Source organism: Primulina tabacum, chromosome 4, assembly GCF_025594145.1.
Source record: "Primulina tabacum isolate GXHZ01 chromosome 4, ASM2559414v2, whole genome shotgun sequence".
In the NCBI taxonomy this organism is placed as follows: Eukaryota; Viridiplantae; Streptophyta; class Magnoliopsida; order Lamiales; family Gesneriaceae; genus Primulina; species Primulina tabacum.
The window spans coordinates 5,390,687-5,407,647 of NC_134553.1; the positions used below are offsets into that span (position 1 = coordinate 5,390,687).

The 16,961-nt window shown below is 35.9% G+C and overlaps 2 protein-coding genes across 2 annotated transcripts; both read left to right on the plus strand.

Annotated features, from left to right (window-relative positions):
- Positions 1-7,238: 7,238 nt before the first annotated feature.
- LOC142542746 (uncharacterized) lies at positions 7,239-9,241 on the plus strand. Its single transcript, XM_075649557.1, has 3 exons — positions 7,239-7,492; positions 8,407-8,507; positions 8,638-9,241. The coding sequence occupies exons 1-3, from the start codon at positions 7,438-7,440 to the stop codon at positions 8,920-8,922; spliced, it is 441 nt and encodes a 146-aa protein (XP_075505672.1). The 5' UTR covers positions 7,239-7,437; the 3' UTR covers positions 8,923-9,241.
- Positions 9,242-11,940: 2,699 nt separating this feature from the next.
- On the plus strand, positions 11,941-16,431 carry LOC142542747 (uncharacterized). Its single transcript, XM_075649559.1, has 6 exons — positions 11,941-13,013; positions 13,351-13,415; positions 13,523-13,645; positions 14,367-15,089; positions 15,363-15,579; positions 15,662-16,431. Exons 1-6 carry the CDS (start codon positions 12,719-12,721, stop codon positions 16,186-16,188), a joined length of 1,950 nt encoding a protein of 649 aa, XP_075505674.1. The 5' UTR covers positions 11,941-12,718; the 3' UTR covers positions 16,189-16,431.
- The last annotated feature ends 530 nt before the right edge of the window (positions 16,432-16,961 follow it).

Sequence of the window (16,961 nt, forward strand, 5' to 3'; positions counted from 1 at the left end):
TGATTTTTCTTGCTAAGGCCCGGCTTAGCAGAGGAGTTAGATGGTGGAGATGTTGATTTTATTTTCCTGCTAAGGCATCGCCTAGCAGAGGAGTTAGAGGGTGGAGGTGTTGAATTTTATTTTCCTGCTAAGGCCCGGTTTAGCAGAGGAGTTATGAGATGATGATGTGAGAGTTTGATTTTTCCTGCTAAGGCCCTGGCTTAGCAGAGGAGTTAGAGGGTGGGGGTGTTGATTTTATTTTCCTGCTAAGGCATCGCCTAGCAGAGGAGAAGAGTGGATGAGGAAGAATTAAATTTATTTTTCCTGCTAAGGTGTCACCTAGCAGAGGAGTTAGAGGGTGGAGATGTTGAGTTTTTATTTTCCTGCTAAGGCATCGCCTAGCAGAGGAGCAGAGTTTGGGAAGAGAAAAATTTATTTGGTTAGTCGATAACAAAAGATGTTTACGGGGAGCAGAGTTTACGGGGATCGACCTGCCCGGTCAGGTCGCGGGGAATATATCAAATTTCTCAACGTATTGGACGAGGCGAAGGCGTGGCCGAGGGCTTGAGGGCGAGCCCGTGGCACGAGGGCAAGCGAGTGGCGGGCAAGCAGGCTCTCGGCGAGCTGGCGTGGTGAGGGTGAGCTGGCGTGGCGTGGCGGGGGCGAACAGGCGCTCGGGCGAGCCGGAGTGGCGGGCGAGCTGCGGGGCGCGGGTGAGCTGTCCTGTGGCGCTCGAGCGCGCGGCGAGCAGAGCGCTCGGCCGGGCGAGGGCGAGAGCGGCATGCGAGGGGCTAGGGGCGAGTCTGGTGCTCTAGCGAGCTGGAGTGGCGGGCGTAGCTGGGGGGGTGCACAGGCGAGGCTGTGCGTGGCGTGGCATGGCGTGGCGCCAAGCGAGCAAGGCGCTAGGGGCGAAGGCATGGCAGAGGGCGTGAGGGCGAGCCGGCGCCCCGGGCGAGCAGGCGAGCGTGGTGCGCGAGGGGGCGAGTGATTCGGCAGGGCGCCGGACAAGCGCGGTGAGGGCGTGGCGCCGCGGGAAGCTGTTCGGCCGCGAGGGGCGAGGGCGCCGGGGCGAGCGCGCGAGGGGGCGAAGGCGCGCAAGGGCGGACGCACGCTGTTGGGGCTGGCGTGCAGGCGGCGAGGTGATGATGAAGCGGTGCTATGATTGATATTTGATTTGTTTCCAACTTTTTGGAGACTGACGGAGGGCTGGAAGAAAATGCACAACTCACATGTTGTAAACCGAGAACAACGCAATCAATCGAACTTTGAACCTACGATTCAGTTCGACTCGGGAGGGGGAGACTGGTTGTAAGGCCCGAGATGTAATTACTGTAATCAGACGTTGATTAATTGACATGATTGAGGTTATACGAACTCAAATGAAGAAGCAGGGCATCGTTACAGTATAAGCCAAGATGTTGGACCGAACATCTGACGCCAAAATGTTGAACCGAACATCTCAAGATGTTGGACCGAACATCTCGCGCCCGAGCGGTGGAAAAGAACCGCCCGAGCGCCAATGAACCATGAGTTGGACAGAATGTTTGGCGCCCGAACGGTAGAATATTACCGCCCGAGCGCCAGGAGATGTTCAACCGAGTATCTCGACAGAAACTTCCGCGCCCGAGCGGTAAAGATTAACCGCCCGAGCGCCGAGCAAGCGCCCGAGCGGAAATTCATGACCGCCCGAGCGCGAGACGTGCAGTAGGCACACCGAGCCACTTGGCTTATTGCATGTACGTTGTTGTATATATATATATATATATGCACGATTTCTTCAAGGAAACGAAGGAAAGAATCGTATAGAAAGCTTCAGAGAAAGAGTGAAAAATCCTTACGTCTTTTGTGAGAAATCCGTCTATCTGATTTTGAATCCGACTTCGGTATTGAGTTCCTATCAACGCAGGCTACAACTGGACGTAAGTTTTGTTACGTTTAGACATGATTTGAAATTATGATATTGTCAGAATTGAATATGAATCAGATATGATGTTTCTGCTACAGTAGGCATTGTAAAATTGAAGTTAGATTAAAGAATAGACTGGTTATACAATTGTTATGATTTTCAGAGTTGAATTGATTGAGATTTTATATCAGAGTTGAGTTATTACTGATCTTAAGTGTACCGATATAGAGATTAGGAATTGTATTGGTACTGATTATGAATTCTGGTAGTATCTCTGTGATGTTGAGATTGACGGGGTTATCGAGACTGTATCATTATGCCGTCGAAACATCCATTGATTTAGATTGGTGAGATTCAGTAATGATTTCGATTGCATCGCGATATCGTTGATATGAATTAGATTGTGCCTTGTTCAGATATGGATCAGAGTATGTATTGATTTGAGTATTGATCAGAACATGTCTTGAATTGATTTATGTACTGATCTTGTATTTATGTGATGGTCATTGCCAGACTGGGTATGGACAGATTGGAATACGAGACTTCGTCTTCATCAGATCGTGAAGATAAAGGTATAAATAAATGTGGATTCGGGATTGCACAACTCGAGTTAAGTTTGACTTGAGTTTTCCAAAATCACATACTTTATTTTATTGCATTGATATTTGCAGATTATCAGATTGATATGTTTAGTCTATTGAATTATAGCAGAGCCATAGTTGAGTCTAGGGCAGATCAGCCTAGCTAGGGCAGAACCGCCGAGTCTTTGACAGAATAGCTAAGACTCTAGACTTACGGTGTATCGATGAGCTTAGATGTAGATCGACGTCTATTGTAGACATTCGATACAGCATACCAAAGTCTAAATTAGATCGGGATCCCTAGATTAGAATGAGAGATTATTCGAGTCTTAGATATCGAGATTAGAACTTGATTTACAGATCCGTATTGATTTATGTTTCGTAGATTACGATTCATGTTTTATTTACAGACTGGTATTGATACATGTGTTTGATTATGCTACATGTGATAAGATATAATTCATGCTTTTATGTTAATTCAGTTAACTGCATGTATACATTATTTATACTGGGATTTATTCTCACCGGAGTTATCCGGCTGTTGTCTTGTTTTGTATGTATGCATGACAACAGGTGGGACAGGATCAGGGTCAAGATGATGATGAGAGATCGAGATTAGAGTGGTGATTCCGGACTTGGATTAGAGATAGGGTTGGACACTTGATATTAGCTGTTAAACCTTAGTTGAATAAATGTATGTAGTACTGGACTTGTACTTTTATACTGATATACATATATGTTTTATTTCACTACGTTCCGCACTTATGTTTTAAAAAGAAAAATTTTTAGACCCTGTTTATCTTAGTTGATAATTAAATCCCAAAGATGATTAAGAAGATGATTAGCGTCCGGGTCCCCACACTGGTGATACCCAGGGATGAACCCATCAAGATCCGGCCCAAATTCCCGGCCCATCATTAAGGCCCACAGGTGAATGGCCCATGACAAGCCCAGGTATTCTCCTATAAATACCAGGTTGGAGCGTATGATTATTGGTTCACTATATTGTTTTCAGCAGCGCCCTTAGCTGCTCCCCTCATATATCCTCAGTCTCTGACTTGAGCATCGGAGGGGCTACGCCTGGACACCCTCCTGGCCCCCTCCTAACGGTCTTCTTTGTGATTTCAGGCCCAGGGTAATTTTGGAGCCCGTGTCTGGATTAGTGACGCTTGCGTGGATCGGACCCTAAATTTCCCGTGAGTATCAATATTAATAAAATGTTAAAATTTTAATGTAAGTTATATGCAGTTCAGCGGATATAGTCGTTGTATCTTGGAGTTTAAGTTATATGTTCAATTATTATTGAGGTCATTTTTTTATTCTTTTATTTTTCAATTTATTTTTAAATTATATATCAAAATTACAGTGTAGTCCCTCACTATTTCTTATAGTTATATTTTTATCATAATTTAAATATAAATAAAATGAATTATAAAAAATATTATACAAACACGTAATGCGTGCGTCGGTGCACTAATTATCATCTTATTCATGCATGCCAAAATCTACTGGCTATATTTTTAGTGAAAAACATTATAGAAGAATAAAATCATAGTATTTCCAATTATTGATACATACATATATATATATAGATAGATAAAATTATATGCTTTTCTGATAAATTATCTTTTTAATAAAAATTAACGTGTCACAATTACTATTCATTGGTTAATTTTATGTTGGAAAATCGAATTCATTTTATCTTAGTTTCCACTTGTTTATTTAAAAAATCAAAATAAACCTCCCAAAGTCACTTAAACCGATCGAAATCATGCTTTGAGTTTTAACTAAAAATGGCAAGTCACAAAAATATTCGAGACAGAACCAGGTTCGATTTGAATTTAGTAAAAAAGTCATTCAAACTATATTGTGATCGCCTATAAACAGTAGGTTTCTTGTGAGACGGTCTCACGAATATTTATCTGTGGGACGTGTCAACCCTACTGATATTCACAATAAAAGTAATATTCTTAGCATAAAAAGTAATATTTTTTCATAGATGGCTCAAATAAGATATTCGTTTACACAAAATACGACATGTGACACCGCCTCACACAAGTTTTTGTCATGTTTATATCTCTTAATTAAAATAAATTCGATTTGTTTTAATGTTGAAGGCTACTTTAGTAAATCTATTAAATTTTATTAAAATTCCGGGACATTATAGTAACCACCTAAGAAAGACACCAACTTTTTATTCCAATTTTACCGTTATATGATACTAACATTAGTCATTACACTTTTGTTTTTTGTTTTAAAGGGGGTGTATTCAATCTAAACTTTTAATGACTTTTATGGAATTTTAAAATCTAGAGGTATTCAATCTAAACTTTTAATGACTCTATATATGTTTAGTGGTATTCAACATGGATTTTGGTAGAGTTTTAAAAAGTCATGTGGTATTCAAACTTGACTTTTTAAAACTCTCCAAAAGCCAAGAGGTATCCAAAAAATCCATAGATTTTCAAGGATTCCTATTTTATTATTCATGTACAAATCTTAAAGCCTTATGTACAATTGCAAAAAATCTAAAATATTCTTCCACCTATACCAAAGATTTTGATGGACTTTCTTTTTTGAAAAATACGCTATCTCTCTTCTATCTCAAGCCATCTCTAGGGTTCTTCACTCTCTCAAAAAAATTTCTTCTATTCAAAGGTATGATTGGTCATTCTTGAATTTATTATATTGCCAATATTTATGTGTAAAAATAGATGAATTGTTGTTTTTTTCTTGAATCATTATGATTATTGTATTTCATAAATTTTCTTTCATCTCATCAAAACGATGAATGATCCGACATGTGATGTGTTTTTTCTTGAATCATTATGATTATTGAAAAAACTTAGGAGTACTTCAGCATTCATATTATTCTTTATTATGCTATACAGTAAATGATTTAAGAGCCATAGTTTTTTCTCAGTGTAAGATCTAATTTTAGAGTTCTATTTTCTTGATTGTCATTCCCAAATTAATTAAGATGGTCCTTTAATTGAACTTCTCTAAATAAAATCGAATCTTATAATTTTTTTCGATATAGAGAGGAAAAGAAGAAAATTAAATGATGAAAAGTGAAATGATATAAGTGCAATTATGTACATGGTAAATGTGAAAGTTGTAAACAGCTAAGTGTTTTTAATTATTTTTGTGATGTGGCTAGAAAGTGAAAAATTGATTTCGTAAACATTAGGAAGTGGTGTTGGCTAATGCTAAAGTTTAAGTTAGAAAAGAATTGAACGGTATAATAGGATAATAAGACTTGGCTTGGAATAAGATAAAATTTTGAAGACATGGATACAATTAATGAATATATTTTTTAGGCTTCTTGTACAAACTGATAGTATGTGATAAGAAATTTACCCACACTTAATCAAGATATACTTAATTTATACGTTCAAATACTTTACCTTATTTTTTAACATGATTAAATATGTGTTTCAATACAATTTAGATGAATTATTTTATGTGATTTCTTTAATATGAATAGCATAATTGAATTATTTATTTATTGTCTCAATTTTTTTCTTATTTCTCATAGTTGTCTCCAACAGTTTTTTATGCCATGTTAAGTCTGTATTTAATATTTATTAATGTCTTACTCGTAAAAGTAATATAGAAAACCCAATAGTCATTATGTGTACTTCACATGCATTTCAAGTGACTTTTCCTGGCATATTTAGGAGTACTGTAAGCTATTTTACATCCTGTTACCACATATTATACAGTGTTTCTTTGTTTGCTTCAATGAGTGTGGGAAGATAACGTCATTTTTCAGTTGTTAGGAATAGAAGAGTTAGGAGCATAGTTATAGAGCGGACATTTGGTATATTTAAATCACGGTTCAAAATATTCAAGATGGTCCCTCCATTTCCATATACGACCCAAACAGAGCTTGTATTGGCTTGTGCCGGATTACACAATTTTCTTCGAAAGGAGTGTCGGTGTGATGAATTTCAAATTGAACTAGATAATGAAACTCAATTGTCTTCATCGGCACAAGTTTATGGAGATGACAACTTTGATCAGTTATTTGATACTCAAGAACAACAACGAGCAAGAGCTAATGCATGGAGGGATATCATAGCAAATAGAATGTGGAGCGATGTTGATCAAATTGTCAATAATGATTAGCTTTTTTTATGTAAAAGTCTACTTATTATTTTGATTTTTCATTTTAATAAAATTTTATTATGAACTTAAAAAAATATTGTTCATTAATATGTTGAATTGACATAAAGAATTGAAATTTTGATTTCAATAAATTAGATAGTTCATTTGTCGTTTTTCACAAATTAAATTTATTTAACATTTAAATAAATTTAATTCATTTACATTTTCATAAATAAAAAAAAATTTAAAATTGAATAGGTTATACATGTCCAATAATTATTTAAAAGAAATTAATAAAAAAATAAATCACAATTATAAAAGTTTACAAAATTTTACAAAGGTCTATAAAAATCTTGAAAAAAGTCTATAAAAGTCTATGAAATATATTTTACAATTCCATGAGATTCTATAAAAGTCAATCAAAATCCATAACTCCACAAAAGTCTACCTTTTAAAAAATTCATTAAAAATTTAGATTGAATACACCCCCGTAAATTTCAACACACATTTTTATTTTTTTATTTTTTATTTTAACCATTCTAATATCAATTTAACATTTTCATAATTATCAAATTTTAATTTAGTTAATTGATGATGGTAAAAAAAAAAACAACAACTTGTATACACGCACCGTGTTTTCAAAGTAACCGGCAAGAAGAATGGGTGCCATCGATTCGCGAGAAAAGAATCCATATTTCGGATATTACTATTACTACCTCCACAATGGAGCGATTCGATTCTGTACTGTTTGAAGCTGTGAGCTTTCCCTAGTTGCCGGCAAATCAACGCGGCGGTTGTACTTGTGGTGAAATCAGGCGGAGATATCGGTGGCGGGCTCAGGTCCATCATCGTCTGTATTTCATGGACTTATCTCCGGTGCAAATTCCTCGTTCCTTCATTGAAGAAGATGAGTGGGGTATTCCCTCTTTTTTTCTGTCTTTGTTGTTTAGGCCGGTTCTTATTATCTTTATGACTCTCCGTGTATTTTAATTTATTTCGAATATTTGTTAAATTTTTCCATTGGCATAATCGATTTTGAGCCGCGAATTGAAAATTGGAACAGTTACATTGTGAGTGGAATTTCAATCACGGGGCTTAGTGTGGCCAATTGAAGTCTATGACCAGCTTTTTTGTTTATTCTTTTTTGGTCGATGAATTGTTTTTCCTTTTTCACCTTTATTTGCAGCTAATGAAGAATGTTCTATTACTTGGAGGAGATTGAAATTTATAGGCTTTGAATAACGATAGCATTATAATGAAATAGAAACCCGCAACATCACACACACACACACACACAAAATGAATTTGTAATAGACAAAAATATGCTACTTTAAGTTTTATAGTTACTTTATGGTGTTTTGTTGAGCCAACTTGGATGTTGATCGCTGGCGATGACAAAGTTTGAGAAGATAGTTGAGTCTATTAAGATGGTTTAACTGTTGCTTCATTTTGCCGGACCCTCGACTGAGCTGGTCTTGCTATAAGCTTGTACCCTCCTATGTTGATCCGCAAAGATATGTTTTGTACCAGCATATTGAATGTCTTCCCAGTACCCTCCTGGGAGTAGACACAAAAACCAGTGCTTCAAATGAATGGTACATTGTGATTTTATATTTATATGCCATAGTAAATATGTGTCGTGGATTAGTTCGAATCTGATTCTTAAAGCATTTCAAAGGTGATAAGGTTTGATGATGCCATGCAAGCACTGCTGTGCTTTAAGTTTTTCTGTCTAAGCACTGTTCAAACCAGGCTGTTAATCTATACGAAGTTCCATGATATTAGATACAATCTATGCTGAGTATTTGATTCTTTAATGTTTTGTTGAAGACGCTGATGGATTTGTGATACCAAGCTTGGAAATCGAAGATGCGGACGAAAATAAAACCAATTCCCCTGAAGCTGACAACTCTAAACTATCTGTAGCTGAGGTAATGCCGGAGCTTTTAGTTAATCTTAGAATAAATTATCTTTTCTTTTTGGGGTTCCTGAGACACTCGGAAACTGTTAGTTTCTTATGGTTGAAATGGATCACACATAATGTTTGAAATGGTTTAACAGACGAGAAAAGAGGAGGATATACACCTTGGAGACCACGGAGCGCCTCCAACACAATCGAAAGAACAAGTTCATGATTCATCTGGCCGCAAGCAAAGGCTTAAGCTGAAACTCAAGGAGGCCGATAGACGTTGCACTGGAAGCGGGCGCGAGAATAAGGTGGATAATTTAAGGGAGCTTGTTGGTGGTGAGAAAATTCCCATAATTTCATCCAAGGTGGTTTCTCCCGTTGAATGGCTTGATCCCCATTGTCACGAGTCGGAGTTTGAGAAGATCTGCCACCATTAAGTTGTCATTTACCAGTTTACTACAGCCGCCGGCTGATCTTTAATCCATTCCTTTGCTCAGGTCATCTCTCTGACCATTTACATACCCCAACAGTTATTTTGCATATGAACATTAATGCTGCCTATAATGTGAGAACAAGTAAATTTACACTGTTAAGCCACCGTTTGGTTCACTGATGGCCGGTGGTGAATGATATTCAATACAAAGACAATAAATCAATATAAATATCTAAGTTAATGATGTATGATACTAGTTTATCTTTTGTAAAATTTAGTCAACCATTGAATAAAATAAATATGAATAATCAATTAATATCTTATCAATTATTGTATATAGATTTATAATATTTGGAAACCGTCAATATCCCGCATAAATTACTTTTGATTATTTAAAGTGTGACGATAGAATCATCATTCATTTTCTTGGACAAAATTTTTGTTACCTTGAAAATTAACACGCTAAAATAAAATTACAGTCCAATTGTAAGTGCCACGTCTCACGCCCTCACAAAATCAACTTACTAAACACACAACTACTTATGACAACAATATGCATCAAGGTTTATCTAATGTTGTGAATTTTATCATCATCAATCTATATACATATAATAGTTGCTAAAAAAAGAAATATAGTTTATTTAATTTTTCTTAAAAAATTGGTTGAGTATTAAAAGTTATCAATTAAACAAGATTTTTCAATGAACATTAAATTATCATTAGTAATCATAAATGTTTGATCTCAAATGTATTTTATTTCGAGATTACCTTAATTTGAAAGAGTTAATGCATAGTAGTTTTCTTCCAAAATCATATGTATATTGTATCTTTTGAATTGTATTATTAAAATTCAAATAAGAGGCCCAGGAAAATTAAAAGAGAGATAATCAAAAGATTTTTAAATAGACATTAAATTACCCTCAATAATCAGAAATGTTTGACACTCAATGCATGCAATTTGAGATTTTCATAATTTGAAAGAGTTGATGCATAATATAATCTGTCAAAAGCACCCTGTTGTATAATTTTTGTCTCTTGGGATGCCTTATTTGATTAGATGTGGTTTGATAGAAGAGCTCTGTTCAAAGAATATCGTAATCTCCTAAATAATTTGAACGATCAACAACGCTGAGTATATAATAGGATTATGACTGTTATTGATTCGAATACGGTAGGGTTTTTCTTTGTATGTGGATATGGAGGTACTGGAAAAACATTTATTTAGAAAGCTCCGTCAGCATGCTTGAGATCAAATGGATAAATTGTTTTGAATGTGGCATCCAGTGGTATGGCATCTCTTCTACTCCCAGGTGGAAGAACTGCTCATTCTCACTTTTCAATTCCATTTAATCCTACTGATGAATCCAACATGCAATATCAAGCAAGGAAATCCTTTTGCCGAACTTACAGTAAAATCTAAACTTATCATTTGGGATGAGGCTCCAATGACGCACAAGTTTTGTTTTGAAGCTCTGGATAAAAGCATGAAAGATATAATGAGATTTGTCAATCATTCAAGCCTTCGTATGCCTTCTGGAGGAAAAATAGTTGTTTTCAGCGGTGATTTTTGACAAATATTGCATGTTATTCCAATAGGTAGTAGACATGATATTGTTCTTGTGACTATTAATTCATCGTACTTTTGGAGACATTGCAATTTTTGAGATTGACGAAAAACATGAGACTGCGGAATTTGGGTTCTGATCAATAATATGCTCAAATGAAAAAAGTTCCAAATTGGATTGCTAATTTAGGGGATGGAACAATTGGAGAAGCAAATTATGGTTATGCAACAATTGATATTCGTGATGAACTTTTGCTGAAATATTACAATGATCATATTGCAACAGTTGTTGAGAGCACATATCCGTTGTTTGGAAATATTGTCGGTGATGCAACATATTTCCAGTAAAGAGCTATACTGTCCCCGACTCTTGATGTCGTTCAGTCAGTAAATGAATACATGATTTCTATGAACCATTCAGAGGAAAGATTGTATCTAAGTCTTGACACAATGTGTCATTTAGATAAAAATATTGATTTATTATACGATGTGCATACGTCCTGAGTTCTTAAACTCAATCACGTGTTCTGAAGTACCAAATCACGAGTTAAACTCGAAGGTAAGAACTCCGGTTATGTTGCTGCGGAACATAGATCATTTTCTTGGACTGTGCAATTGCTAGGTTGATTTTGACAGAATTGGAAATTATGTTTTGAAAGGAAAGATTATAAGTTGAACTAATGAGGGTCATAAAGTTATTATTCCAAAATTGTCATTGACTCCTTCTGATCCAAGACCTCCGTTTAAATTTCCAACGAAGACAATTTTCTTTGATTATATCATATGCAATGACAATGAACAAAAGTCAGGGCTAATCTTTATCTCATGTAGAACTTCTTTGAAAAAGCCAGTTTTTAGTCATGGTCATTTGTATGTCGTTGTATCTAGAGTTACAAATCTTAAATGTCTACAAAATTTGATATGTGACAGTGATAGTAGCAAAAAAAATTCAACGGCAAATGTTGTATTTAAAGAAATTTTTCAGTGATATGTGAAAAAATTTGTTTCTTAACTGTACGATTTATATCATATTTTTTCATTTTAAAAATCTATACAATTTAGCATAATAATTAATTTCATATTAGATTATAGTATTTTCTAATATAGAAGATTAACTTGTCATTCTCTCAAATAATAAAACTTAACACCATCTTTAAATTCTTTGTGTGAAAAATGTTTTTTTAAGAACAACTAATTTCAATAATATGTAATCCGTAGATTTCTCAGACTAGCCAAACACAACCTGTACAGTTGGACTAATCAAGCAATTTTTAATTTCTGTTTGAAAAAATCCCAAATGAATTATTAGAAATAAAATATTGAAAAGAAAAACGTGATAATCTACCAGCCGTCGATGCATTTCTTGTTAAAGTCAGATTGGCCACAGGCCCACAACCTAATTTTCGCTTGTTCCATTTTCCCTACTCTTATATTCTCTCTCCCAGTCGCCTCTCTCCTCCTCCTTCGGAGAATGAATTCTCGAGAGATTTTTTTTACTGTTTTTTTTCAGAATCGATATACTTTCACGACTAGTCCTCTCTAGTTTGAGTTCGGCTTACCTACTTGGGTAGAAGTACCAAGAAATGAAGAATAATTTCGACTCTTGGCGAGTTTCATAGCGGGGTTTTCTTGACTTGAAATTCTGCTCAAAACCCGCTTTTGTTCTTTGTATTGAAGTTTCTGCTCTCACCATGTTTGCCCATTTTGATTTTCGTAACGATTCGTCTACTACTAGGGAGAAAGCCTTGCAAAGTCGCTGCCTTTCACTTTTGAGCCGTTAATCTTGTCCGCTAACACGGGTTTGTTATTATTTGCCAGATCTTTTGGTGAGTTTTTCCTCGGGTGTGACTAGGACTGTCTTACTGCGTTGTTAGACTTTTTTGGGGTCTTGGAGGAGTTTAGGTTTTGTCAAAATTAAGGTTCAAAATTTCAAGATTTTGTATTGAATTTGTTCAGACTTGAGGCTGTTAGGATAATTTGCTCCTCTCGTCGGGTGGCAAGGTACCTCTTCCTGGGGTACCTCTAACTTTTACGTTTATGGTTTTCCTTTGTGATTTATATCCTTTTAAGCCTAGTCTAGCTGAAGGTTCTTCACATCTTGTTCAACAGCTGTTTAGATAACTCTTCCCCGGATTTTTTGAGGTTGCTTTTAGCTTTAATTGGTTTTCCTTCATATTAAGACTGCTGCTTTAAGTCTTTATCCCAGTTTCGCTAATAGACATTCTAATTGTACATTATGGCTGCACATGAAAACTATTTTGTGGAGTGGAAAGAGCTATATGTGTCAAAAGAGAGGGGAAACCGTGTGGTACACTATTTTTTGAAGGATAATTCAGGGGAATCAATTCTTGCCGTTGTGGGCACTGAGAGGAGTGTTAGGCACATGTTTTATGTTGTATCAGAAGAGTTCTTGAGTGTTCACAGGGCCGAAAACTCAGTCCATGCCGGTTTCAGATGGAGATCGAGAAGAGAGGTTGTGAATTGGCTTACTTCTATGTTGTCGAAGCAGCATTGGCCAGAAGATTATGCCAGTATGTTTTCCCCTTTCTTTTTCCCCTGTAAGGGGTACATGCTGACTGTGCTAGTAGTAGACTAGCAGTACTTGTTTTGTCCAGTGTGATGATCTCTAGGTAATCAAGTCTCTGTAAATGAAATACATGTTTTTGAAATTTATTCATAGAAATGCTTTATGATAATTTTCCTGGATGATATAGGATTCTAGTAAAATTTTGGTGGAGTGTACATATTTTAATAGCCAAAAATCAGCTAGGTTGACGGTGCTAGGACATAATTGACATTTGATCTGATTAGGAGTTGGAGTCCATCAATAATTATTTAGGTTAACATATTGTAACCTTTTGATTGTAGTGTCACCCAAAGATGATCCTATCTCCGACGTCAGTGTGCAGCTAAACCAGATTACTTCTCATAATGTACGTGTTCTATTTTTTTTGCGAAGTATTCTGGTCTTGCTATTTGTTTTATGTTGACATGTTCATCTGAAATTTGTACTTTACATGCCATCAAACTTGTACATTAGTGCCATTTACGAAGGAACTTGCAAGGTCATCAATTAGATATTAAGTGGTTGGGTTTAGCATGGACATGCGGTAAACAATTGACACACTACCCAGCATTTAAGAGGAATGAAACTTCAATTGCGGTAAGTCTACTAAATTACCAAATGTAAGAAGATTCTGTTGAGTTTCCTAATTGAATACTGTGTTTATTATCAAGATGATTGTTATTGTTAATATCATACTATTTTTACTAACTAGAAGCTGGAGCACATGCAACATGTGCGTGTATCGTAATATTTATATACTACATATATGTAAAGCATTTTCTTTTTAAGATATTTAGTTTTTTATCGATATCCTACAAAATTAAATGAGATATAAGATTCATAGTATGATTTTTTTATGTTAAACACAGTATGCTGTACTAGTCATTTTTTAAGAATAAACAAATATAATTTTCATATTCTCAGCAATTCAACTTCATATTGAAAACTCAAGCACACCTAGAATGAGTATTTTTTCAAATAGTCTACGTAAGGTACAACATCAAATAGTCAAACAACTACAAAAGAGAATTTAAAACGTATATAATAAAATGAATGCTTTAACTCCTTTTTATGTACGAGTCTAGCCGTTCGAGTAAAACAAATCAAAACCTGAATCAATTGATAAATTTCTATGATATGACAATCTCTTTTAAGCTGGTTGTGTCTTTTTGACCATGGCTGATGTAAAATTCTAGCATGCTTAAGAATTTCACCATTTCCTTCCGAACGCTTAGTCCTAGTACCAGCAAGGTTGTTTTTGAATTATCTGCAATTAACTTGCTGAACTCGCAACTCTTTCTCATGGATTCTACGTTAGGTACAATCATTTGTCTTTGTGATGGCTGAAAAAGAGAGCCGCTATATTGCATATTTGGAAGATATGTATGAAGATAGAAAATGCCAGAAAAAGGTTAAAGTGAGATGGTTTCACCACAATAAAGAAGTCCGCGGAGTTGTTTCTTTACAGAATCCTCATCCTAAAGAAGTCTTCATCACTCCTTACGTACAAGTCATCAGCGCAGAATGTGTTGATGGTCTTGCCGTAGTCTTAACTCGTGAACACTATGAGAAATGCCTTGCAGTTTTCCCTGGCGACATATTGAGAAAAATGCATTTTTGCTTCAGACAATTCAAGAGTAACAGAGTAAAGCCTTTCAAATTGAGTAACTTGCGTGGATATTTTGATCAATCGATTTTCTCGTGTTTTGGCCCTGATTTTTTTGAGGAAGAATATAGCTCTGAGGATGATGTAAAAGTGGGAGCTAAAAGGAATAGAAGTTGCGGAGAGAATCAAAAGACTGCATATGATCTATCATATAAGTATGATGTATTGAGCAAGGAGCAAAGTTTCCTCAAGCATGTTGAAGACCAACTTCCGTGTACTCCAGTTTTTAGGCCAAATGAAAAGATCGAGTTTCTTTGCCAAGACAGTGGTATTCGAGGCTGTTGGTTCAGGTGTTCAGTCTTGGAGATCTCCAGGAAACAGATGAAAATTCAATACGATGATGTTAAGGATGAAGATAGTTGCTCCAATCTTGAGGTATTCATTAGCAAAGCTCGTGTCGAAGCATTCACTTTGAAACCATTTTTATTTTTTTGGATGCAAATAAACTAATGATTGCTGCCGTGACATTCTCAATAACAGAGGAGATGTATTCTATATGTTTGATGCACCATTTCATAAGCATTTGTTGTAAATTTTGATTATTATTTTCTCGCAGCTCGTTGTAATTTAATGCGCCATCGTCAGTTATTTCATTTGTGTAGTCACTCCTCAACACAGGAACACCGTACCATTTCTTTCTAATTGCAGGAATGGATTCCAACGCATAGAGTGGCCAAAGCTGATACACTGGGAATGAGACATCCTGATCGCCTAACTATTAGACCCTTCTATACTTGCAATAAAGGTAGCCAAACCTTTGAGGTTGGAGATCCAATTGATGCATGGCGGAGTGATGGTTGGTGGGAAGGGGTTGTTTCCGATGCCAGTGACTCAATAAACGGTGGTTACCGAGTTTATCTTCCAGGTTTGTACCCTGTTGCTGTCAATTCCAGAGTTTTATTTTTCAACGGCTTATGTATTTCTAAGGAAACTGAATATGATGTCAGGTGAAAACTTGCATTTGAATATCGAGTTAAAGAACCTTAGAGTTTCAAGAGATTGGGTTGGCGGACGGTGGGTGGATATCAAGCCAAATCCTAATGTTCTGGGCGTCATATCTGCAGCTAGCGTAGACACTAAGGTCTCAAAATCTTCAGCTTTTTCCAAGGAAAGGAAATCCCATAATTCTACTATTTCCTGTCAGAAACTTGTCACAAGTCACAAACTCTGTGCTGTTTTTGAGGAAATTCCTGATTTGTCAGGCATGACGCTGACAAATGTCCCTTTAAAAGATGGTTATGCCAATGATGAGCAGCAGCAAGTTCTTGAATTAGCAGAAGATAAGGAAACTTGCATGGGCCATGCCCATGAACTCGAAGAGGACACTGTGGATTATGACTTAACAGATGCAGAAATGAAGTGTGTTCAAGAAAATTCTCTTGCTGACAAACACGACAATGTTGATGATGGAAACAAAGACCAACTTGGTTGTAATCAAGATGTGAAAATTCTGACCGCTCCAACTTCCACGTAAATGATTTTCCTTGCTTGGCACCGTAATCATAGTTGCAAGTGGTTGAAGAGTTTGTTTTGTCGGTAGAAATAGCTGTATATAGTTAGTTATAGGCTATTGGAAGCCTGGATTTGAATTCCGAATCAGAAGTGGTCTGCTCTTTGCCTTGTAGTCCACAGTGGGAAGGAGCACAATTAAACTTGTTCCAACATTAGGTTGGCGATTTCTATTTATTAATAGCCAAACTCACTCTATTTCAAGTTATGGTATATTGTGATTCTGATGGCAGCAGCAGCAGTAACTCAAATACTGATGAAAAAAAATATCATAAAATTGAAGTTTCATCGGAAATTTTTGTTGTCACACCTCGATTTTTAATTATTGATCAATATTTAATAAGATTTATTTTAAAATGTTAAATTAAAATAATTATGTTAAATAAATAAATTTATGCTAAAAATATGTATTAATGAATATAATTAAATAAACAAGAGAGTTGAAATAAATCAAAATCCTGTCAATTGTGTACACATATATATTTTCAGAAATAGAACCTTTCATCCCAACCCTCTTCCCGATCTTCTCATTTTATTTCTTATTTTCTTCCTCAAGCAAATTTGGAAACTTTGACCGTCGATATCTTTACCAGTTGATTAGAATTTGTATTTGAGCATATATTTAGAAAGGGCAATCTTTTTGTACCATCTATTTACAGAGATGACAATTTTCCTCACGGATTTGGAGTCTCATGAAAAAAACCTGAAACGGGGAGGGAAATCCCTGATTTTTTCGAT